At 40.3% G+C, this 26,663-nt stretch overlaps 1 protein-coding gene across 13 annotated transcripts in view; it reads left to right on the plus strand.

Moving 5' to 3' along the window:
- The window catches only part of BCKDHB (branched chain keto acid dehydrogenase E1 subunit beta), a 298,505-nt gene that overhangs the window by 206,237 nt on the left and 65,605 nt on the right, over positions 1-26,663 (plus strand). For 8 of the 13 annotated variants that reach the window (XR_012157974.1, XM_073336530.1, XM_073336525.1 and 5 more), the window contains one exon: positions 8,948-9,034. Coding sequence is in view for 10 of the 13 variants with exons in the window: in XM_073336530.1 (XP_073192631.1) it covers positions 8,948-9,034 (87 nt within the window). In the remaining 3 variants the exon portion in view is untranslated. The other 5 variants (XR_012157975.1, XM_073336524.1, XM_073336531.1 and 2 more) reach the window with 5 other exon arrangements.

Here is a 26,663-nt window from a genome sequence, read left to right on the forward strand (position 1 = left end):
TTAAATACATAAAAAAATGTAGTACAATAATCTATAATAAAGCAAAATGGCTGAAGTTGAAGAACATACAGGAATATTATCTGGCATTGTGAAAGTATGTGATTAATGTCTATAATGCTTTTTTTTTTCTTGTGGGAGAAGAGAGAATAATAATAACTGACTGGACTTAATATGGTTAAGTGGAGAGATCACCTTTTTTTTGTTTTCATTGAGTTGTCTGGCAATTGCATCTTTTCGTCATACTGAACATTTTTATGCTTTTTCCATTAGGCCACTTACTGCTTAATGTCCCTTTGCAGCTGAATCAACACTGTTTAGATTCATCAGATGGAAATCTTTGACTCCTATTTCAAATTTCAGTTTGATAAATCAAAAACAATATCTAAAATGTGGGTCTGAACAAAAATTACTTTCAAAGAGCCAAAGGAACATCATACAGTAACTAGACTACATTTTTATTCATTTGATTTTCTTCCTTTAGAATATTTTTTGGTTGGCTTTTTTGGAACTGAATGTTGTTGAATCCTGGTTTTACTTCTACCAGTTCTTGTCTTTTGTTCCAAAAGGTCAGAATAAATTTAAAAAGGGGTTGAGACCATCCACTTCCACATTCTTTTTTCTGTGTATCACAGGAAGGACACTTTCTTGGACTTAAAAAGAAAAGGAGGACTTGTGGCACCTTAGAGGCTAACAAATTTATTTGAGCATAAGCTTTTGTGAGCAACAGCTCATTTCATCGGATGCATGCAGTGGAAAATACAGTGGGGAGATTTTATATACACAGAGAACATGAAACAATGGATGTTACCATACAGACTGTAAGGAGAGTGATCAGGTAAGGTGAGCTATTACCAGCGGGAGAGAAAAAACAACCTTTTGTAGTGATGATCAAGGTGGGCCATTTCCAGCAGTTGAGAAGAACGTGTGAGGAACAGTGTGTGTGTGTTGGGGGGGAATAATAGTATTTCCCCATGTTTATTTCCCCCCCGCACCCCACTGTTCCTCACTCGTTCTTGACAACTGCTGGAAATGGCCCACCTTGATTATCACTACAGAAGTTTTTTTTTTTCTCTCCTGCTGGTAATAGCTCACCTTACCTGATCACTCTCGTTAGTGTGTGTGGTAACACCCATTGTTTCATGTTCTTTGTGTATATAAAATCTCCCCACTGTATTTTCCACTGCATGCATCTGATGAAATGAGCTGTAGCCCACAAAACCTTATGTTCAAATAAATTTGTTAGCCTCTAAGGTGCCACAAGTACTCCTTTTCTTTTTGCGGACACAGGCTAACACGGCTGCTACTCTGAAATATCTCTTGGTCTTATGTGCCAAAAACAGTAAGAAAGACAGTAAAAATGCTCACACATTTTACTGCTGTATGATATGTGGGGGCCCTAAACATCTTCCAACATAAACTGAGTACCTACCACAATTATTTGTTTTTTGGGAAGCTAGTCCTCAGCAGTTCAGAGATCTGCACAGGCCACTGCTTGTAACACAACCCTTGGCAGTTGTGTGGAGACTGAACCCACAGACCTCTAGTTCTAAAACCATGAGCCTTTTTACTGCTTGGAGGTAGTTAGGTACTTACAAGCTTATATTTGCTTTAACCACTAGAGGGAGACAGAGAAACATACTCTGCTAACATGGATTGCATTAGTAACTAAAATGTTCTCAATCATTTGTGTGTGAAATAAAAGTAAATTAGATTTTCTTCTTTTTTCTCTGCCAAGAAGCCAATCATTTGAATATTACAGAATGTTGTCTGGTTCTTCATAAACGCTAATGTTCTTGCTTCCAGATATAAATTTTCGGTTAAGGATATATTTAACTAACTGTTTATGATACAATTAAAGTTACTTCAGTTTCAAATAGCTTCCTAATTGCTGTGTTGTAAAGAGTAAGTATCTGATTCTCTTGCACTCTGAGTTTGTTTCTGTCTTGGATCTAGCTGTCTAGTCTGATAACTTTTGCCACCAATGTTCCAGCTGAGAATCTATGTCCACTAATATCTCCAACGTTGTGGTGTGGGACCTCAGTTTATTTATTGTAATTCCTCTCAAGGTCCCTTTAAGAATATTTATCAGATTTATTCTGGATCTGACTACTTTGTTGCTAGACATTGAGAAATCCTGCTTCATCAGTTGATGGTCCACTGATCCATATGTGAAGAAATCTTGCTTGTCACCTTCATTTTCACTTCTCTACATCTTGTTCCTCTTGTAAAATGAATCCCAGATATATCAGGTATCCAGTATAACTAAAGCAAAACTATTTGGATTTTAAGGCTTTCTCTGCTTTCCTTTCTGTTTCAGAGTAGCAGCCGTGTTAGTCTGTATCCGCAAAAAGAACAGAAGTACTTGTGGCACCTTAGAGACTAACAAATTTAATTAAGCGTAAGCTTTCGTGAGCTACAGCCCATTTCATTGGATGCATAGAATGGAACATATAGCAAGAAGATATATATATATATATATACACATACAGAGAACATGAAAAGGTGGAAGTAGCCATACCAACTGTGTGTTTTTTTTCTCCTGCTCATAATAGTTCATCTTAATTAATTAGCCTCTTACAGTTGGTGTGGCTACTTCTACCTTTTCATGTTCTCTGTATCTATCTATCTTCTTACTATATGTTCCATTCAATGCATCCGATGAAGTGAGCTGTAGCCCACGAAAGCTTACGCTCAAATAAATTCGTTAGTCTCTAAAGTGCCACAAGCACTGATGAGCTGCCAAATCTTAACTGGTTCCCTCCTCACCCTCATGGCCCACCCCTGCTCCCCAGGACTCCTGCCCCCATCCAACCAGCCGCATTCCTTAACGCCACCCCCTGTCCCCTGACTGCCCCCAGAACTAGGCAGGAGGGTCTTGTGGGCCACTGTAGTGGGTGCCCACTCCACCCCTAAGAGTCAGAAGTACCTGCCACGGGGCGAGGTGGGGAGTCCCGGAGGTGCTTACCTGGGGCAGCTCCCAGGAAGCATCCGGCAGCTCCCTCTGGCTCCTGGGGGTGGGGGAACATAGCTGGGGGGGGGAACAGGGGGAGCGGCCACTCCCCCCACTGATCACATCAAAAGTGGCGCCTTAGGCACCGACTCCGTGGGTGCTCTGGGGCTGGAGCACCCAAGGGGAAAATTTGGTGGGTGCAGAGCACCCACCGGCAGCTCCCGGCTCCAGCTCAGCCCCACTCCGCATCCGCCCCTGAACGCACCGCCCTGCTCTGCTTCTGTGTGTCCCCCTCCCCCTGAATCAGCTGTTTGGCAGGAAGCCTGGGAGGGCTGAGAAGCAGGCGGTGGCTTCACACTCTGCCTGAGTGTGGCAGAGGTGAGCTGGGCAAGGAGCGGGTCCCCTGTGCGTCTCCCCCCCCCCCCCCCGCCCCCCGGGTTACCTGCTCGCAGGGCGCTTCTTGCCCGCCCCTGTGCCCCCTCCTTAAAATACTTAACTTTCTTCCCATTCTAAAGCACACATGTAGATAATTACTTTTTTGGTAATTAGACTTGGAATGATTAGATTTTTATCAATAAATGTTGATTTCACCGTACATACTCATGCTAATGAAAAAATATTTCCAGCTATAATAATAATAATAAAATAAACAGCTAGGCAAAGTAAGAAGAATGCTTCTTGAGAGCTGAGTCAAAATCCAGTGATTTAGACTTTTTGAATTAGGCTTGTTATAAATAGACTAGTAAATGAACAGTAAAAACAGGTATGATCTGTGGATGTAAGGATATTTACTTGGTATATTTTGACGTGTGATGTTGACAATGTATATTTTAACAGTTTTTATAAAACTTTAAATTTTAGAATATCAATGTCTACTGTCATTAAATAATTCTGTCCATCCACCCAGTAATTGCCTGCAGCTGTGAAAATTTAAATTGATAAAAAAATAGAAAAAAAAATGCTTTAAGAACAAAACGTCTATATTATCTGTCAAAATTATAAAAAAGATAGACGTCAGATTCTGCCAGGCTTGTGCATAATGGACTGAAGATCCTTTTACTCTGAGGATGGACTTTTATTACTGCTTAGAAAATAGACACAATTTGTCCATTGTGACACAAGAGAGAAGCAAAATTTGTACTTTTAGCTTTTCATAGTTCCCTACAGGGGTATTGGCCTGGTAATGAACCAGCTGGTTACAGTGGAAATTGTACCCTTGAGATATGTTTAAAGTAATAATGTAAAATCCAGCTGGCTGACCGTCAGTTTTAGTTAAGCCTGCTTTCTCATCAATAAGGGCATAGTAAGTTAGTGATGACTTCAGCACATACATTTCAGAACTTGTATAATTGCCAGAATCATATTATTTCCCTCTGTTGTCGACACTTGGAGGTGTAGAAAAAGTTGCCAAAATAATGAATTGTGAATTCAGGAGGAAAATGGTATTAAAATAATTATAGAATCTTTTGGATAAAGAGAGTGGTGAGAGAGAAGGAAACTAATTTGCAAAGATGCTTCATTGCAAAAACATAGGGCCATAGATCAGAAAAGCCTTAGGGCATAGTTCACAAATATTAGACTTGCAAAGATGAAGCTTTAATTTTACCACATTTCCTTATCAGGATAGACATGCTGCCTTTTTTATAATCTGACAATACGTTACTTTGTAATCTTCATATTCCCTACCAACATACTGGAGTATTTTAAAGCAATCCCAATAGGAAAGTAGTAAGGGGAAAGTACATTTTGTTTGTTTTTCTTTGTGTGTGTGTGTGTGTATGTGTATATATATATGTATATAATATAAAAAATAAAATTTAGAGTGAATTTAGAAATCATGAGCCCTGGAGTCCTTTCTCCATTGAGCTGGTACAGCACAGGCAATGGCATAACAGTTTTGAAGCAGTGCCTTGCTAATTGTGCCTCAGCACTACCTGGAAGGACTGATGACAGGGGTAGCTAAGGTCTCTGGGCCTGTTGAATCTTTGGCCACTGGGTTGCAACTGACAGCAAGGTGCCATTAGGCACTGCATTAATGCCACCAGTGCTTTTCTTTGGTCCTGATTAGCTATCAGATGGCAACAAACTTTCCGTCATGAGTAACTTGGATTAAATTCAAAAAGAAGAAAAGTTTTTTATATCTCAGTACTAATCTTCTGTACCATCTTGTATTCACCGTGTTTTTTTCCTTTTAAATACCCTACATAACATAAAATAAGTGTGTGTTCTACTTTGAACACATGAAAACCTATGAAATTTAGTGTAAACACAGAGGGTGGGGAAGAAAATCCAAACAAAACATACACCAGGCAAAAAAGAGAAGAAAATAATTACAGCATGGATTAGGAAATTCATTCTTTTTGAACATCCTTCCCCAACTCCCCTATTAAGGGGTGTCAGACAGAGTGGTGTGTGGGGGGAGAGTAATGCCAGCAATGTTTTTTAAAAATAAGCACCTGATTAACTAACTATGTTTCTCCACTTTTATGCCAGTACATCTCCAATTGACTAAGGAAGTGTAGAATGAGGTCCCTACTGCCATATGCCGCTGTGCTGTATTACAGAGCTTCTGCGAGCATGTTATGCATGTCTTTGGTGAATAAGGGCACCCTCTTGGTCCATCTTTGCCTTTCCGTGAATTGGGATTGTGTTCAATTATTCCTGACACTGCTAGAAACTGTTAGACAAATATGGAGTGACTTTGACCCCAGGTTTAAGAGGGAATAAATCTTTTTTTAAATTTTAGAAATAAATGACCATATAATCTTCTATTCAAAGCATTATCCTTCTACAAGTGACAGTTAACAATTTTTCATTGTGTGTTGTAGATAATAACACAATTATTTGTGAAGCTGAACCTTTCTCCAAATACAGAAATTAGGCAATTCACACTGCGTCTCAGTGTTACATTTTCAAAGTAGATACATTTCTTGTACCAAAATTTAATGAAAATAAGGTATCTACCCATTTTAGTTAGATTTATCAGTCCCTTTGCTTCTATAAGTAAAGGTATATTTCCAGGTACGTAAAAATGAAATGCTTTTAGTAATTTCAGGGAGACAACAGTAGTTAAAATAAATCCTGTTACTCCTTTTCATGCCGCACAGCTTCAGAATGTTCAGGTGGTGTGAAGCACTTCTCCACAGTAATCTGGTTGCTTCCATTTTACTGAGAAATAGTGCCATCATTTGACATGTGGCACTGGGGCCAGTCTTCATCCAGTTTTAAAACTGGTTTAACAATCAGAGGAAATCTTAGGGTCTGATAATGTAAATCCTTATTCACTCTAACAGTCTTTACACATGTGAGCAATCCTCTTGAAGTCAATGGGACTGATTGTACAAGTAAGGATTTCTCACAGGAATAAAGGTTTCCACAGTTGGTTTCCACCTTTTATTCGCTACAGTTGATATGATGGGTGTATGTTTCATGTGAAATTCTCAAAATTAAAAAGTGTACTGTAGTTTTAAAAATAGCTTGGAACACTCCAGATTCCTAGTACACACCCTTCTCAGAACAAAATTATATAAGAAGAATATCAAAACAATGTCCTTTTGTTTAAAAAAAAAATCAAAAATTTTAAAAAATGATTCAGTAAAATTCTTTATCTCATCAGTCAAGAACTTGAGTGAGACGATTAGTACATTTTGTTCTGCAATGAGGAACTGTCTCTAAGAATTTTTGGTAGATTTATGGGGTAGTTAATAGCGCCTGCTCTTTAAATGGATTTCCAGTGCAAGTGAAAAGGAATTCAAGACTGCTTAACTGCAGATTACTTTTTGATGTTTAAATGATATTTTGTCTTGTATCTCTGTGACTGTTGCAAAGCTGCTTCATTTACAGGATATAGTACTTACAGGGCTGCCTCTCGCCAATGCATCTGTGGTCCAGCTGTTCAAAACAACTAAAGCACGCCTGGGCTCCTAAAGAAATGAGACATACTCAAATCAGGGTTTAATCTGTGTTCTATAGTAAATAGCAGTTACCTTTTAGCTTCAAGATATCACTTGGCTGCCCTATTGGATGGAGAAATTGTCTCTGAGGGTTTTGCTAAAATAGCATCCACTCAGATTTTAAATCAAAGAGCAGAATGGTTAGAAAAGTTGTACCTAACTCTTGGGGCTTCTTGTACTTAGCTTTAAAAATCTGATTGCAATAGGCCTCAAAAGATTAAAATATACAAATCCTTTTTTTCCTGCTGTGCTACTCCAGAAGTTCATGTAACTTTTATATGCACTTTATAAAATGAGTATTATGAAAAGTGAAACATGATTGTCAAAATGTTTTGACTCTGTGGATATCTGGTGTTGCCCGGGTCAAGGAGATGTAACAAATAGTTACAACGACACGTTTCATGATGGTCAGATATACTGGAGTCGTGCACTGGTTATGGGGCTAAAGGCACTTAACTGTTGTTCTTATGGTTCACAGCAAACCAAGCATAAACACATATCTGCTATAACCAAAACTTTTTCATGAATCACTGCTTGTTTGTATGGCACTCATGGTATACACTATGTATTATGTAGCTATTTTTTGAACAGTTCACATTAAAATCTCCTAACATTTGCATATTGTTTCTGTCTTTTTCATAAGAAATTTTGCCTGTAGTTGCAACATAAAAATCATTGCCTTCTTGCTTATGGCTCTCAATTTTCTTTAGCAAGCAGACTTTTACTTGAATATTTTCAAGGTCTGTGAGCTTTATGGATGACCTGATCCTATAAATGTTATCACCTGCTCCTTCAGGATTCACCACACCTTGAAGAGGGGGGACCATTGTTCAGCTTACCTAACGAAAGAGAATAATGCTTTACAGGCTGGGGGGGGAGGAGGGGCGAAAGGGAGAGGATGTTGCAAAAGTGGGAGTGGATCAGCGGGGCGAAGCTGACTTATCCCCAGGGACCGGAAGGGCTGGGGAGTTGAAAAGGGACAAGCCTGGTGGGAAAAGTAGGCGGAGCAGCACTCACCCTCCCTCCCTTTGAGGTGGCAAAATACCAGGTTTGGTCAGGACCTGCTGTGGGCTTCATGCTAGCCACTCCTTTCTAGGGGGTCTGGGAAGGAATTTTTCCCTCACTACCTAGGTGGAGTAGGGTTGGGTTTTTTTGCCTTCCCCACAGCGGGTTCAGGGAGGGTTTTGTTATGGTGAGTAGGAAAGGGAGTTAGACTATGATGTCACAACTCATTATGTAAGTGTGGGGTGGATGCCCAGTGCAAGTACTCCATAGGGAAGGGATACAGTGACCAGATAAATGGCTTGGTAATGAACTTAAAAAGGAGGTGTTGGTAAAAGGACCATAATGGGGGGCATTCGGGGCCCCTGTGACTGGTACGGAAGAGAGCCATCCCCCCTTTCTTATAGCTCACTTTAACCCTAGTTCAGTAAAGTCCCAGCAATGGGTTGAGTGGGAGAACTAGATGACAAAAGAGGGGAGCTGGCAGAAGCCTCCTGGGTAGATATTGAATGAACATGGGGTTATCTTCACTGTGTACTTTTATCTGCCTGGTTGTCCTAGACATCTAATAACAAAGTTGCAGCCTGATTAAAACCATATCAAGCATCTCCTGTCCTTCTTTTGGTATAGCCAGATAATGAGGCCTTGCTGGTTTTTTCTTCAACTCAATTTTTGTTTTCCCTCAGAAATGTCATTGTTTACATTCATAAGGTCAATTCAAACGAATGGAATTTTATTCAATTCTCATTGTTAGTTTACAAATAAAATACGCTATTGATGCTCTGTCCCCGAAGAAAATCTAGCAGTTAATTCCCATTCTGCTAATATCAAAACTTGGCTGTTCAGGCTCATTCATCTGTGCAAATAAAATGTTGTACTGAGGCAGTAAAGGACAGTGTATATTTTATCATTGCAGCTTAAAATTACAGAATTTGTATTATTTCTCATGTAATATAGTAAAAAAAAGATTGCTACAGAGATATAGTGTGATACAAACATTACCTGATTTTTTTTAAAAAGAGGTATTCCTGTTTCTTTTCAGTCAGTGGTGAAGACTGGGCGACTGCTGATCAGCCATGAGGCCCCTCTGACAGGAGGCTTTGCATCTGAGATTAGTTCCACTGTTCAGGTACAGTCAAGTTATTATGTTTTACATGCCTGACCATGTACATTTGCAGAAAGAGTATTTATCAGTAGATTAAAAGGCAAGGTTTTAATCAATTAAATGTTAAAATCTCTCACTTGGCTTCACCACCTTGTCAGTGCTGTCACTGTATGTTCTCTGGAGAATGAATCTGGCAGAAAGGAGATGAACTAATATAATTTCCACAATTCTACTAACTGAAGTCATTTGCTTCAAAGTAAAATAAGGGAAAGGGTTGGAATCGACGTGATCAGGTTTCAGTTTTAATTAAATAAATGTTTGCCAGATTGCCCAATATATTCTTACCCTAATTTTTACCTATATATAAAAATATATAAATAAACTGTATTTAATACAAATAAATATTTATTTATAGAAATAATAAATACACCATAGCTTTATGTGGATAATATGTCCTTTGAATTTTTGATGTATTTCTTCAACTAAACAAAATCTTTTTCTGAAGCATTCTTTGTGAGATTGGACTTAAATATTCAGAAGTTTCAATTTAGTGTACATTAGTTTGTCCTAACATTAAGGATACCATTCATCTAAAGTACTTTATGCTAATAGCAGCTGCTGAAATGGAAATTTTAATTTTAGTGTGGGTAAGGATTTACGTTTGAAACATTCACTGAAAAATGTACAGCATGTGCTGTTAAGTGTGGGGGGAAAATCTCCCTGCTGGATTGTTTCCAGTTCTTGCTGAATTTACTTAAAACCTGATTTACATTTTATTGTTGTCCTCAAAAAGGATCATTTAAGAAATGTTTTCCTCTTTTCTTTTTTCGGCATATTTAAATTAGAAACTAAAACCCACCAGACCAAAGCATACTTCTTCACCACATTATCATGTAATGGTTCAGTATGGTATTAAAAATGACAACTTGTTAAGGACCCAATTCTGCAAAAGTGCAGCTCCGTATAGGCACAACAGCACTAGTTAAAAAAACATGGGAATAAGTTACAGCATAAAAGGGCTGAATTACAGTTGCTGGGGAACCGTATATTTGAATTTCCTGAGCTTTGTGCATTGAAAATATCAAACGTAAGAATACTTCAATGGGTTGTTTTACATTTAATGTATTCTTTTGGGCTTGTACTTTTTCTTCTGTGTTGGTGAATAAAAAACCTTTGGCATTTGTATTTATTGCTGTAATTATCTGAACAAGGGGGGGAAAAACCTTTCTTGAAAGGAACTAAAACATTTTATTTCATCTAAAAAATTTATTTTGTGAAAGAAACAAGTTTTTTGAAGTTTTAATTTTATTTTGACAGTCTAAGAGATAATGCAGACTCCTGTCAGGATGACAGTATTGCTCCCCACTAAAATATAATCTCACTCTTTAGAACCTGATTCTGCCAAACTTCTTGACATTGAGTAGTAGTGTCTTAACCCTGGGGGTAAGTCTTATTGATTACAATAGCACTACTTGAGATGTAAGGTACTGCTAAAAGTGATATATATTTTGCAGGGCAGTGGGGAATGCAGAATCTGACATGTCAAGATTTTTTTATGTTCCTACTAAAAAAGAAAAATAGGAGAAACTGAACCAAAATACAGTATAGCCCACTGTTAAAGTCTTTGAAGTCTCTTTAAAGTCTGCGGTGTGTTTAAAGACTTGAATATGCCACATATTATGAAATAAGTAAATAGAAAACAAAATCCAGCAAGGTATTCATTGTTGCAATTGCTGAATAATTGTTAGAAAGTAGTAATGCTTAAGAAAAAGTTACTTCTCAAATCATGTGACAGTCCCATACTAATTAATTTAAATAAAATAGATCACATGCATCAATGCAAAAATGGGGGGAGGGGAGGGATAAAATAACAAAGAAAAAATTAAAAATTCCATCATATAATTTGGGAGAATCATTACATCATACTTTTTATCTTTTTGAAACTCTATTAAGAAAAATATGCCCAGCATCTGATTAATCTGTCATGGGTTCATTATTCATATCAGAAACTTCTTTTTTGACTAATATAATTTATTTAAAAAAAAAATTAAACCTAGGAAGCCTTAAACCGAAGGGACATTACATGCTGTCTATACCAAAAGCATCTATTTTGGGATAGTACCTCTTGGTTTTACATTCATATTTTAATATGGAAATCTGGAGAATGTAGCTGAGAAAATCTTAACTAGTTTACCGTACAGTCTACTTTAAAATAAATCTAAATATAAGAGGTTTTGGCACAGAATTTAGTTAAGCTTGAATTCTCTTTTTTATAATAAATGAACATTATTGTTTCTTTCTTTAAAGATTTTGTCGATTTCTTAACTTTCTTAAAAATAATTGGTATGAACAGATAATAATATCCATACTTAAAAACATACCAGATTTGTTTAAATTGAAATATAATTTATGAAACACATTCTCTGTCATAACTTCTTTTTGGCAGACTATTGCTTTAGGCATAATAGCGACTTAGCTTTATTATTCATTTATAACACATATTCCCTGTGCAGTGAATTAAGAACTGTATGTCTGATATGATTGTGCCATAAAATTAAAAAGTAAAAGGGAAATTCATTTTTACTGGATGTAGCACAGAAATCTTGGGTATTATAGTTGGCTTTAACTTCTTTTTACACATGGAAGTAATGAGACTTCAACACAGAGTCCAGTTGGAGTAGATGGTAAATTTCCATATTGTTGTTCCATCCTTGCTGTGAGGTCTCTCGTGAGGAAAAAGGTGAATAAAACCACCCACGTTATTTTCAAAGAGCCTTATTATGATAAACATCTCACGTTTTTGTACACTTTAAAGAGATGGTCCTGAACTGTAACAGTAGCTCTGAACCCTCTTGAGCTGCAGGGAAGCTTGGCACCTGAACTGAACTTTACTTGAACTGAAATTGGACCCACATTTAGCTACCACAAATTCTAAAATATCTGAATATTTGAATATAATTGAAATATTTGAATTTGAATATTTGAAAACAATAATTAATATTTTACAGTATTCACTGAGGGAGGATTCCTGCCTGTCAAGTATAGAATGTTCCAACCCCCCAGGGCACGTTGTCCAATTAAACAGTCATTCACTAACAAAACAAAAGTGAGGTAGCAAGACCCAACAATTTCACAAAGTAAGAGATTTAGGCCAGGTCTACGTTACAGGGACTATAGCAGTACAGCTACTGTGTCATAACTATGCTGGCATAACCCTGCAGTATAGACACAGCCTACCATGATGGAAGGAATTTTCTCATCACTGTAGGAACACCATCTCCCCAAGCAACAGTAGCTGTGTCAATGGAAGCATTCTTCGGAAAACCTAGCTACATCTACACTGGGGGTTAGATCGGCATAGTTAAGTTGCTCCAGGGTGTGGATTTTTCACAACCCTGAGTGCCGTAGCTAGGTTGACCTAAATTTTAAAGGTAGACCAGGCCTTAACAGAGGCCTGTGGGATTCCAGGAATGTTATAAGCGAAGACCAATGCAAATATTTGCATGAATAAGGAATGGATCCTTGATCTTTATTGAGCAATCTCTTTGTGTTTGCAAAATAGCCTGTTTATCTGCCTCTTTATCCGTCCCCTAAACAGCAACCATGTCTCTCAAGCTTTTTGACTCTGTTACTACATCTCAACTTTATTCTGCTAGTGAGTGAATGTGTGGCAGTGTAATGTATTGGCTTGAGAGGGACTAGTTGGGAGAGTAATGGGCTGCAAGATTGGGCTTATTTTTTTTTAAATGATCTTATTGTTGAATCAAGAGCTGGAGCTGAGGGTGCAGCACAAAGGTGATCAGGGATCTAAAGAAAGAACTTCAATCATTTGGATTTTCCTAAGTGCGTGTTGTATCATAATCAGTGGAACTGGAGTCAGAGGGCCCCTGTTCCCTGGAAGAACTATTGTTGACAGGACCCCAGTTGAACAAGTAGAACTTTATTAAATCCTGTACAATGCTCTGTCCATATGGCTGCTTTGCTTCCAGCCTAACTCCTCCAGTGTTCCAAGTTCCACTGACAGTGTGCGGGATTTAATAAAGATCTACTTGTTCATATTAACGTTCATTCAGCTTCGCTCTTTGCTAATGAAACATGGTAGCAGCATCTGAGCTGTGAGTTCTCTGCAGTGCAGCAGCTGGCAGCATGAACCACAGAACTTGGTCTGAAGCCCCCCAGAGCTGTGGATTTTGCAGACACAAACGTAGCCCAGTGATGGACCCAGTGGAAGGAGTTCAAGCTATACACAGACCTGGCCAGACAGAAGGACGAGAGCAGCAGGAAAGTAGAACTGTGACTTATTGAGGAACAAGGCATAGAGGTCTGTAGCACTCTGAAACTCAAGTCTCATAACAGTCTTAGGGCCCTGGGTAACTGTTGCTCCCCAAAGCAGAACAAAACTGTGAAGTAACTCAGTTTTCAATAGAGACCAATCTGCAGGGGACGGGGTAGATCCCTGTGTTACTGTTTTATGTACACTGGCTGTTGCATGCAATTTTGCGGAGTTAACACACTCCCTGATATGGGACAAGATAATCTGCAGTACTTGGGATCACCATGTGTGGGAGCAGCTGCTCTGGGAAAGCAAACTCACATTAAACAGATAGGACATTCAGCAAAAGCTTCCAGAGAAAGGATTAAAGCCCTAGAAGACACCACAACCCCAGAAGTACATGCAGTGAGACAACAGTAAAGGAGAGCAGTCAGCGAGGGTTCCACACCCATAGTGAGATGCATTTACTGTGGGAGACAGCATGAGTGGGTAAGGGAGAAGTGCCCCTTACAAGGACAACATTGCAAGTCATGTAGCAAGTTGAACCATTTTAGCTGTGTGTGCCAGAGCAGGGGAAGGTCCAAGAAAGATTGTCAGACTTGTACAAGAGGGCATGGCACATCAGACAGTGATGGTGACATCATGACTCTCTCTTTGAGTCTGAGAGCATATCAGGGTAAAGGTGTTGGAACAGAAAAGCAACAAGGGACAGCACCAAACTCTGCATGCAACAGTGTTAATAAGGAAACTCCCTGCGTGATTTCAGCGGAGGACAGCTGGACCTTGTGCAAAATGATTCCTTATGGTGAATTGGACTTGAACACACCCATTACAAAGAGCAGGCATGCTCTAATAATGTACAATGAGAACATAAAGCAGCCCAAAGGAAAATGTGACCTCATAGTAATTAACCCAAAAAATAAGATGATACCAACTGAAATTTGTGGTGGTGGATGAGAAGCACCACGGACCCTTCTTAAGGAACAAAGCCAGACAAGCCATAGACTTGATCAGGGTACAGCATCAGAATTTTATAGCTGCAGTGCAAAAACCAAAAGTGGGAGTCCCATGGACAATGAGAACAATTTTATAAGAATCTGGGGATGTTTTCAAAGGCAATGGGTGCTTTAAGGAAAGGTGCAGCTGGACGTAGATCCTACAGTGGAACCTTTGTATTTTCCACAAAGGAAAATCCCAGTGGCATTACATAATTCAGTATGCAAGGTGCTCAAAGTCTGCACTTGTAGAGGCCAGTACAGCCTGAGTAAGCAGCATGGTGAAGATAAAGAAGCCCTCAGGCAAATTACACATCTGTATACACCCAAAGCTACTGAACCAGGTATTGAAAAAATATCACTATTCACAGCCTACAATTGATGACATCTTGCCAGAACTTTCAAAAGCCAGAATCCTTATGGTCTGAGATAGGAGGAACAGGTTTTGGCATACTAGCCTGGATAAAGAGTTCAGTATGCTGACAACATTTGCAGTACCATTTGGTCTGTACAGATGACTGTGCATGCTAATGGGTATAAGCTTCACACCAGAGTTGTAAGGGAAGACTCATCCAAGTGTTGGAAGGACTGCTGGGGGTGAAAATAATTGCAAATGATATACTCATTATAGGTGAAAGGAGTAAGGAAATAGAAGCTGAACAAGACCATGACAGAAAACTACAAGCTTTTTTACAGAGATGCAGGGACAAGAACGTAAAACTACCCCTCACCCCCAAAATGTGACTCAAACAGTGTGAGGTGACATACCTTGGACATCTGTTTACAGCAGAGGGACTGGAAGCTGATCCAAACAAGATTAAGGCAGCAGAGACATGCCAGCTCCAGTTGATAGGAAAAGGGCACAGCACTTAATAGGAATGATTAATCTTCTGTCCAAGTTCTGGCTGCAACAGCAGAACTCATACGTCCACTCACAAGGCAGGATGTTGAATGGGACTGGGCAGGTCCCCAATGGCAAGCATTCAACATGCTGAAACAAAGGATAGTATATGCTCCTGTCCTGAAGTACTATCACCCAGGAAAGCCACTGACACGCCAGTGTGATGCATCAGAAAAAGGAGTGGGTGTACCTCTTTTGCAGAAGCAGCCAGTTGCATTTGCCAGCAGAGTCCGGTCAGAGACTGAACAGAGGTATGCCCAAATAGGAAAAAGTGCTTCAGGGTGTGGTATTTAGAGTGGAGTGATTTCATCTATTAAATCTATAGGCAAGTACACCTATGCCCATCCAGTAAAAATGCAATCAGACCTCAGTCCACTAGAGCCAGTCATGGCAAAGCCCTTACTTAGTGCCCCAAAGAGATTGTAGCTCATGTTGATGTGCCTCCAGTGCTACCAGGTAGAGATCACATATTGTCCAGGGTGATTACTGGTGAAAGCTGATACTTGGAGCAGGGCATAAATACCTAGCATCAGCAAACTGAGGGAAGGAGATAAGGACATAGTGCAGCATTGCTAATGGATTCAATCTCCAAGTTTCGACAACAAAGCTGATGGACATCCAAGAGGCCATGGAAAAGGATATCCAATTACAGGCAGACGGGAGAGCAATACTATCATGGTGACCAGAAGGCAAAAGCCAAGCACCAGTAGGAGCAGAACCATACTTTCAAATTAAATATGAGGTGGGTGTACAGGATGGAATCATATTTTGAGGACAGAGCTGTTGTTCCCACCTCATGACATAAGGATGTTATATGCAAAAAAAAAATACATGCCTCACACCTGGGCATTGACAGCTGTCTTAGATGGGCTAGAAGGTGTGTTTACTGTTGGGAATGAATATACAATTCTGCTCCTTATAGTAGGGTGTGACACTTGGCAGTTGTGTATAACCTAAAGCAGAAGGACTTTGTTACCACATGAGCTGCCCACCTGACTATAGGAAAAAGTGGGAGCTGACTTATTTGCTTTCAGTGAAAAGCACTACTTGTTTACTGTGGACTACTATTCTGGTGTTTAGGAGGTTGATGCTCTGCCTGATACAAGAAGCAAGTCAGTGACTGGCAAACTTTGCGAGCTGTGGCATTCACCAACAATGGACCCCAATTTGCATTGGAAGAAGTCAAGGACTTTGCATTCCAATGGGAGATGGCCACCACATCACCTCCCGAGTATACCCACAGAGTACTAGTTAGGTGTAATCAGCTATGAAAATAGCTACAAGACTATTGCACAATGCTGGGTTTTTGTTGTCTGGTTTGTTGTCTGGTTTGTTGTCTGGTTTTGTTGCCTTGTTAATATTTTTGGCACACAGGAACATTCACAGGGTACCAGAATAGTCCACTGCAGGCGTTGATGGGATGAAGCTCCAAAACCCTGCTACCAGTGAAGGAAGACCTGTAGAAGCCAGAAGGATGGAAACACCACTGAGATGGCCAACAATCAGAGAAAACAGACACAAGAGTATGTCCAATCATCCAAGGACGTACCAGCTCGGGAGACAGGTACTCATGTGAGGATCCAGCCATTAGAGAGAGACCATAATGAGGGGGCTAAAGGAGCTGTGGGTAGTGCAGTGGCACCCAGGTCATATGAGGTGGCTACAAAGAGGGAAGAATCTTGCTTATGTTATGAGCTGCCCTTTCCCCAGAGCAATTCAGTCAAGTTTGAGAGAGACCAGGTGGTTTTAAGGATTGTGATGGGGTCACTCTAGGTTAATTAGGACACCTGGGGCCAATCAAGGGCCTGCCAGAACCTATTAAAAGCATCCCCACCAGTCAGATAGGTGCGCACAATAGGAGCTGTTGGGAGCAGGCATGCTACTGGAGAACCGGACAGGGCAGATACTGACAAATGCAGGAGACAGACCTCACAGGTACAGAGGTGAAGTGCAGGGGAAACCGCAATCAGGGCATACAGCGCCTCCAGGCCCCAGTGGTTTGGGGAGAAGAGACCCCCGCCAAAGGGGAGAGACTGAACTAGGTGCCTGGCCTGCTGCTACTATGCCCGGAAGAGGTAGTGGCAGGGAGGCCAGGGGGAACCCCTGCTCAGATAAGGTGGGGACAGTAGCTCACGGGTGTGGAGAAATTGCTAGGAGGAGAGGAATCCCCCCAGCCTGCTGCTAAGAGGAAGAGTGGAACCCACCCAGGTGGAGAAGGAGCTCTGCCACACAATTTGTTAAAAACTACAATGGGATTTAAATATATGATCCTAGACTACAATTACAGCAAGTAAGATAGATCTGCCCCCTGCTGGATGGTCCAGCAAGGCGTACCGACTACGGTCAGATGAATCTGTTTCTCAGTCTGTCACCCCTGCACCACACTGCACCATAGAAGCCACGACAAAGAGAAGCTCTTAACATACTCCTATATACTCTGCTGACAGACTTGATTGACATTTGCTCTGCTTGCTTTTGCTGGTATCTTTCTGTCCGAACTCTGTAGAGGGCGTACCACATCACAATATTGTTTCTAATGTACCCAACCTCATGATCACCAACTACCTCATGACTGGCAATATTGCAACACAGTTTCTAATATACTCTGTCTCATGATAAACAGTTGCCTCACCATTGCTTTTCCCTGCCAATTTCAGTGCTACATAACCAAACACCCTTCAGCTAATGGTGGAATGGTACCTTAGTGATGTACTTGCTTAACTGATGTCGGCAAAGAAACAAATGGAATCACTCAGGATCTCCCGTGTCGGTGAGATCTACAAAACAAACCAAGTTTGAAGAAAAATTTAGAGTTGTGTTTTAAAATCAGTCAAAATCACTGTTTTTCTCTTGAAGTAGGTATCCGTAGGGTGGGTTGTGGGTGTCCCTCTCTGTCCGTCTGGAAGGGAGGCCATGCCCCTTGCTACAATGCCTCTGGAGGGACACAGTTCAGGGGGGAATTAGCACGAGGCCTCTGCCACTCAGTGGGGTAGAACAGTCAGTAACGTTTGAGCCCAGGACCTCAGGCAGAGAAGAGCACCAACCAGTTAGGAGGCTCTGGCTTGTAGTTGGGACAGAACAGCAAAGTCTATAAGCCCAAGCCCTCAGGCAGGGTGGGGGCAGCAAACAGGGATCCTGGCTCTGGCGAACCGCCGACAAAGGCAGGCCTTATGGCCTAGAGCAGAGACCCTGTCACCTCTGGGTGAGACCCGGGCCAACCTGACTCCACCAGGTCCCAGTCCAAGGCCCTAACAGTGGGAGAATGATCCACCACTGGGTCAGCGGAGAATCCAGCTGCAACACACTGGCCAGCTGTCATTCAGCAGCACACCGAGCTATGTTCGGCTTCCCTCCGTCACTTTCTACACCCCAATCCTGGGGGATACCTGGGGCCTGGGGTTGTCGTTCGTCTTGCAAGGGTAAACAGCTAATGGCAGCCCCAACAGCTCCTTGGCATCTCTGGCAACCAGTAACTTTGGCAGTCCTTCCAGCTCTCGGGCGCTGTAGCGGCTGCCATCAGGTCTGAGTTCTGGCAGTGGGTGGTAAACATCCTTCTCCAGTGGCTTCTTGCCAACTGAGCGAGAGGGCCCGTTTTTTATATTTCCAGTTCCTGTCTTGCTCCTCTGCTTCCAGCGGGACAGGCATGGTTGTCCTGGTTCTGCCCATCAGGGGGCGGTTGTGACTGTTTCCCCATCTGTGTGGAGGAAGGCCATGCCCCCTTGCTACAGTAGCCTTTCAGTGTGATGGTTTGCACAGGATTAGCTATTTGCCCTTGGGGGTTTCTGTACAGTTTTGCTTTGGTTTCTCTTTATAATTTATTCATAGAAAGGGTCTGAAATTTGGCTCTGGCTGAAATTGTTCCTTGGCAGTCAACTTCTATTTGTTAAAAAAAAAAAAAATAATAACTACACAAAATTGGGTGAAAGATGTATCCCGAATAAGTCTGGTACAATATGTGTAATTTGTTTTGTTTTTAAAATTTGTATTTCTGCGATTTTTTGGCAGCTATTTGTCATAAGCAAAAAAAAGCACAAAAGGTTGCTAATGGAGAAACTTTTTATGCATAAACGTTATGATGTGCCAGTTACGTGCAGCTTTTGTGCTTCACAGAAAAACATGCTATGCACGCTTATGTATAGCTGCTGGCACGTAATGGCTTCTGTCCATAAGCAAGAAGGCTTTTATGTACAGTTCCTGGCACAGAAGGGTTAATGTGCGGCAGCTGATGATGCATATAGTCCTTTCTGTCAGCAGCTGCATTTACACCATATGCTATAGACCACACACTGCAACCTTACTCTGAACTTCTCTCCTCACCAAAGTGAGTTCAGTGAGACTACTCATAAAGTTAAAGTTAAGCATGTTCCTCAGTCGCTCAGTGCTTCAGTTCTCCATCTGTAAAATAGGGATAATGCTCCTTTGTCTGTCTTGATTATTTACTTCGTAATCTGTTTAGAACTGTCTCTTTCTACATATACATTCAGTAGACAATGGGGCCCAATCTCTTTAGGTGCTGGTGAGAAATACTATAATTAAAAATAGTAAACAAAAATGTATAATGATATATCAGTGGTAATTTCCTGCTATAATAACCTTAAATGGAACAGTGGGAGAAATGACATAACCCAGAGCATTTTTGTCAGAAACACTTCAGAAAGGAGAAAAACTGATATAATTGAGAATGTCCTTCAAAGTCATCTGTTTCAAAGCAATCTCTTTCTGAAGCAAGTTGCCATAGCTGGAAGTTACAAAACAAATCAAGCTTGTACAAAATGATTTCAGTAATTTTGGAGTTATGGACATTTAAAGTTGAATGGCCCAGAGTTTGAGATTGAACAGAGACTATTCTAAACCAAACTAGTTTTATATTTATCACACAAAACTTAATGCAAGGATTTCACCTTGCTACTGTAAAACATTCATAACCATAAAACTACTGACCCAGTTTTTGTCTAGAAAATCCTATTTTTTTTTCAAACTCTTTCATTACATGGCTTGAAAAACTGAGAAGTTTAGAGACTCTGTACAACTTCACTTAAGCAATTTACTTCATAATCTGAGGTTGAGGTGGTTCTGTCCAAGGCGTTTTTGACATTATTAGTGATCATTTGACTGGTCTATTTGAACATAAGTTTATCGTATGATACCTTAGAAAATCCCAGTCAAGTTCTAGTGCTCAAGTTTTCTTTAACTATGGGATCTTTTACAGTCAGTTCTAGAGACTAGCCTCCATTCTTTCAGTGCTTCCCATTTGGAATCTATTTTTACCCAAATAGGATGCAAACATTTTTTGGGGATCTGTTATTAATTTATTGAAAGCAAGTATTTTCTGGGTAATCAGCCTTAATATATGCTTTAAGATTCTTACTGCCTCCGTATATGTGTTGATGCAGACTGACTTGGATTTGACCATCAGACTGTTGTTGAAATGCATAAATCTTAAACATTTGGAGGAGGAATTTGAGGAAAAAATAGTACTTCTACTGAAAGAAGAGACTGATGCTTCAGAGGAATTTTCTGGGGCTCTGTTTATCTTTGGTCAGCCAGAGAAGTAGTATAAGCTCTTGCACTTGTGTTTTCCAGTTTATTAGAAGAATGGCTCAGGGTAGGACAGCCCCTGTAAATTGGAGAGCTGCATGAATGTCAGTGCTGAATGTCTGCAGTACTCTAACTGGACTTGATGGCAATGCCTCTCCTCTTTGGGCCAAATAGTGGAAGAGGTTTGGAAGTTACCATCATTTAGATACTCCAGAAGAAGGCATACTGAAGTATTCAGGTGCAAGATTGTTCACACACTCACTACTTATACAGACACATAAGAAAATTATTAAATGTGGTGATCTGATTTTGTTTTATATTTTGACACAATCCCAGTTGGCAGTAAAATTAAACTGACTAAAATCCTAGTCTCTGAAGCACTGGCAGATAACCATGGTGTTTCAGAATCTGCCATCCTAGTCAATTTCAGTTCTTGCTCATCTCTCTTTTTTTTGGCATCCAGCTGGTAGGGATCATAAACTATAAAGGATTGTGTCACTATTTTCATAAATCACTATATTAGATGGTGCCACTGGGTTGGCAGCCAAAACCAAATAAAGTCCAGAGAGATAACATAGAATAAGAGACTGGGATAGACACACACAAGAACTAATGACAATGCTGGGGGTAATAACAAGGGTGGTTAGAGGGAAAGAGAAGTGGAACAGATCAAAATAACCCTGAATAATGAAAGAGAGATGATGCCATTTGAAAGAAAAGCAGGTGAGAGTAGTAGGAATCTGCTTAAGATGACTAAGTAAGAACGGAAAGGGACATATAGCTCTTTGAACCAAAACACTGAGTGATGCATGAGAGTCAGGTACATAATTAAGAGGTCTGTTGTGTCTGTGTGATATAAATATTCAGGCAGCAATTCAATAAACTCCCAAATTTCTGATCTAGCATGATCTGGGCTTTGTTTATAGCCTGTATGGATTCTTGTGGTACAATCTTTTCTGTATTGTTCTAAAATCCAGGACAGGAATTAAGATTACTTAGGATATTACAATAGATAGCGTAGAAGTATGGAAGAGAGAGGCAAAATAGTGCAAGGGGAAAGGAGACAAAAAATTGCAATTTGCAAAGCTACAAAAGATGTGCTAAAAAATTCAGATTTTCCTGCAAAATTTAAAGATAAAAAGAAAAAAGCGCACAGAAAATAAATTCATCTTTGAAAGTCGTACCAAATACTCTACATTTTAAGCCATTTAGAAATTACAATAAATGTTTGAGATTTTCTGTTAGGAATTCATACTTAGAATTTCATTCAGAAACTGATTTTTTTTTAAGCTACATTGTCAAGCTTTCTTGATTTTTTTTTTTTTATCCCAGTGCAAGTCTTCTCTGTGCTACTTCTAATTGTCTCGTGAGAGTCGAATGGTAGAGTTAACTATGCAGAGATCCAAACTTTGAAAGCTTTGCAGTCCAGCAATTATGTATCATGAGTCTGGTTTACTGGACTCAGTTGGAATCCATACCTAAAGGAATTGTCCTTTGTGGGGTGGTGATTCTTTGAAACTACATTGTTATCATCAAGGAACCATCAACAGACATTCAGGGACTAGTGACCATGCCTCTTATGTACTTACAGGAATTTGAATGTAAAAGAAGGTCTTTCTGGGACTGCATGGTTTATAAATACCCCCCCTCACCCACTCTTCCAGTCAGCAGAAAGAGAATGTAGTGGTCTTCTACAGATCTGTTCCTAAGTGCTTCCTGCCTTTTCTGTCATTTTTAAGTTTTACTCCTCCTCCCCACATATTATAAGGGATCCCTTAAAGGGACAACGCCCCTTTTTTTCCAGGTAGACGGACAAAAACTTGCTTATATGAAAGTTGTGATGGGCACAATGAATGTATTACGTGTCTGTGGTGTTTATAACCCCCAAAATATTTAATGTATTACAACAACAGAAATACTCCCGTTAAAATGATGTTCAAGATGCAAAAGATAGATAATGCCAAATGTTGCCTGTCCTCTTGCAGGTTAAAAATAATAAATTTCATGATATTGTAACTGTGGGGGTGCTGACCCAAAACAGAGTAATGGGGCAGGGGTCTCAAGGCTGGTGGGTGGGTGTTTGCAGTATTGTCACTCTTACTTCTGTGCTGCTGCCTTCAGAGCTGGGCAGCCTGAGGGCAGCCACGAAGCTTCCTGCAGCCGGAGGAGGTTCCCGGAGATGGGTCTGACCCAGTCTTGGGAGCAGCCCATGCAGAGGAGGAAGAAGTCCTGTCCCTCCCCAGCCCATCCAGAACAAGCAGCTGGAGCCCGGTGCACAGTAGGAGCCCTGGCTGGAGCACCCTCAGCCCTGCCTCTCCCTGGCTCCAGGCCAAGGACTTAAAAGTTAAAGGGGCCTTAGGCTGGCTGTGTGTGGGGGGTGACCATGGCAACCCCCCCTCCAACCAGGACCTGGGCAGTCACTCATTCACCCACCTACGAGGCCAGCCCTGCCCCCCCACCAAGTGATGACCCCCATACCATGTCACCCTCACTTCTGCGCTGCTGCTGGTGGCAGCACTGTCTTCTGAGCTGGGCTCCCGGCCAGCAGCCACTGCCCTCCAGCCACCCAACTCTGTGAAATCTGGTCTCCCCTACAATAGCCAGATTTCACAGGGAAGATCAGATTTCATGGTCTGTGATGCATTTTTCATGGCCATGAATTTGGTAGGGCCCTAATTATGATTGATATAATCACATACTCTTTCTGTGCAGTGCTCTTGCTTTATTGTGCAGTTTAAATGATGCACCAGGAATGAGGCAAAGTTGGATGTGTATTGGTGGAAGCAAAGGTCTTGTAAATTATCTATAATTGTGTAATTAAAGACTTCAGTGGAGCCACCAATTTTCTTAAAGTTAAGCACATGTTCAAGTGCTTTGCTGGATCACATGCCATAGTGCTCAATACATTGCAGAACTGAGCCATATGTGGCCCTTTCCGAGTACTGTTGAGGATAACCGTTTGACTTCATGATCTAAGGCACAATAGGGACATAAAAAGAGGAGAAGGGTGAAGGAATGGAACATGATGCACAGCTTTTATTGATGAGATATGAGAAACAGTATAAAATCCTGGTCTGAGCAGTCAGTTATTTCACCCACCAAGAAACTAGCTGGAACTTGTAAATTGGTAAGACAAAGGAAATTCTGACCTCTTTTAGACTGAGAAGCTTTGTTCATTTATGTTGTGATGAAGGCAATATTTCCAGACTTCTCCATGCAAGCCTGTCTAGCTATTCCTTTGTCATTTTTTGCACCTTTGCTTTAAATGTATGTATTTAAAATTATTATTTATTTTGTGATCCTTATTTTCTCTCATAAACTGAATGAACATTTGTTGTCTAGACTTGTGCTGGGCCTCCTGACCTTAAGGGAGGCAGATACAGGAGTGACTAAGTCACTAGTTGAGTTGTGTGGGGTCATTCTCAGTGTATGAGAAAAAATGTATTATGCTGCCTCCCCCTGGAATCTGGACTCCCTGAGAAACCCACGGCTCTATCCATGATAATTCCTTGTCAGATTTCCCACTAACCTGTTCATAGCGATAGTAACCATTTTCCCACTGCAAAGTAGTGAAATCTGTTATTTCAAAGTGTGTCCTTAAAAACAGTGACTATAGAGAATAAAGTATACGGCAGAATGAGATTTGGTTTTTAAGTGAGTGATATCATTAGAGTTTGTGTAGTTAGCAGCTTTTACTCATTGAGTAAAACTGTATACAGTTAACTTAGGCTTGAATAGAGACTGGGAGTGGATGGGTCATTACACAAAGTAAAACTATTTCCTCATGTTTATATACCACCACCCCCTCCGCCCCACTGTTCCTCAGACGTTGTTGTCAACTGCTGGAAATGGCCCACCTTGATTATCACTACAAAAGTTTCCCTCCTCGCCCCCGAAAGCTTATGCTCAAATAAATTTGTTAGTCTCTAAGGTGCCACAAGTACTCCTATTCTTTTTGCGAATACAGACTAACACGGCTGCTACTCTGAAACCTGTCATTGAGAAGAGAGAGTGAAGTGAGTACTGAGATAAGGTTGCTCACTGTAGCTTGTGTTTGGTGGTTTTATTTGTGTGTTTGTATTGTAGGATGAATAATGGTAAGCTTGTTGAATCAGTTCTTAAACTTTTTTCTATACTAATGTAATAGTTCTTCAAGTCTTACATCAAATTTTCTTACATTAAAGTTTTCACTTTTATGTACGTTAATAAAAATGCAGTTCCTCTGATAAGATTTTAAGATGTATTTCATGATCAGTTTAGTATTTCTTGCTATTATTTCCCTTCCTTCCTTACAGTGGAAAATCTGCAAAAGGCACCACACTTGTATTTTTCAAACTAGATTACTTAGCCCATAAGAGGTGACTCAACGAGTCAACAGGCACAAGCTGACAAGGTGGGCAGAGATCTTGGCAAGCTCATACAAAATAAACAGCAATTAATTAACAGAAATATTAGGGTGGTCTGAATTTGCACAACAATCTTATGAGACAAACATTTGTGGTATGCAGTAGACACTCAGAACTGTCACTTATTTGAGAAACATTAAATGGGAAGAAGAAAAACTTACTGCAATATTTCTCTGTTCTTACACACTTTTTCCAGAGTCACTGAATAAATCAGTTTGCTCTGCCCAATGCCAAGAAAATTCCTCTCCTCATTTTTGCCTCATCATTGCCCCATTTTACACCTGCATTGATGGTGAGGCAGAGGACAGCATTTCTTCCATCCCCAGTAACATCCCCTTTGTCTCTTCCAGTCTGAACCGGTTTTCCTACTTTTGGCATGCAAGGATCCAGATGGATTCTTTTAAACTAGTTATGCACGTGTGTGCGAAGGCACAAGAAGTTTATCCCAGGACAGCAGAAAGTAGTTCAGTAGTAGGATATATTGAGAGAAGTGTATTCTTTGTGGTTATGTGACGCTGAAATTTCTTGGCTGTGGAACAAATTAAAGGTTGGATTCATCTTAATCAATAGAGTGTATATTGTAAAGTACACTCTTGCCCTATTTATTAAGAATGTATTTCCTTGTGCTGGTATTTAATCTGGCACGCCAAATGTTCATTTGCCTAAGGCTGAACTCCAGCACCATTGTCGTACTGATACATGTATGTTTATCCACTGTGATTTATAACTTCAGTCAATGCGCTTGGCCTTCACTGCACAGATTCTGAAAAGAACCAAAATTATGGCCACCGAAGCAGAACTGAAATGAATATGGGCCTTCATTTTTAATGTTTTTTCCCCTTTTAGTGGGTTTAGCATTTGCATCTCACTCCAACTGTTAGAATTTGCTGTTGTAGAAAAAACAATGTGTTTTGTATTATGCTTTCTCTTTACAGTACAGTTTACAGCTGCAAAAATATAATTTTAATTCAGACTCATCTGATTAGAACCATGTTGTGCTTCTAACCATAAATTTACCATATCCCACAAAGTTGATAGAAATGAGAAGTTTTTGATCTGTAATAAATTTGGGGGTGGGGGGGAGAGGGGGAAGCCTCCAAACCTCCCATGACTCAAGGACTTGTGTTTTCTGGGCTGTGATGTGGTGATCTTTTCCATTTTATCTCTAGTAGCTTATTATGGTTCAGTAACATCAGCATTTTTTAAACTGTTATGTAAACATAACTAATGATAGTTCAGGCAGCTATCTGAGTTATGAGCTCTTCAGTAGTCATTTTAGATTGTTATAGTTGATACTGAGCAGGCCTATATATTATGCTGTCAAATCACTGACTTGGTGTTTAATTCAAATTAATATAAAAAATCCCTTCTATTTTAATTGGCTTCACATTGCTTTTAAACCGTATGATTTTAACCTGACATAGATTGACTATGACAGGCTCTGCTGTAAAGCAGCAGCTCTGTAAAATAATTAAGGCATCGTGGAACACTTCCGCTTCAAAAACCTAATAATGCAAGGTTTGATAACATTTTATTTTGC

The sequence above is a fragment of the Lepidochelys kempii genome, chromosome 3, assembly GCF_965140265.1.
Source record: "Lepidochelys kempii isolate rLepKem1 chromosome 3, rLepKem1.hap2, whole genome shotgun sequence".
NCBI lineage: Eukaryota > Metazoa > Chordata > Testudines > Cheloniidae > Lepidochelys > Lepidochelys kempii.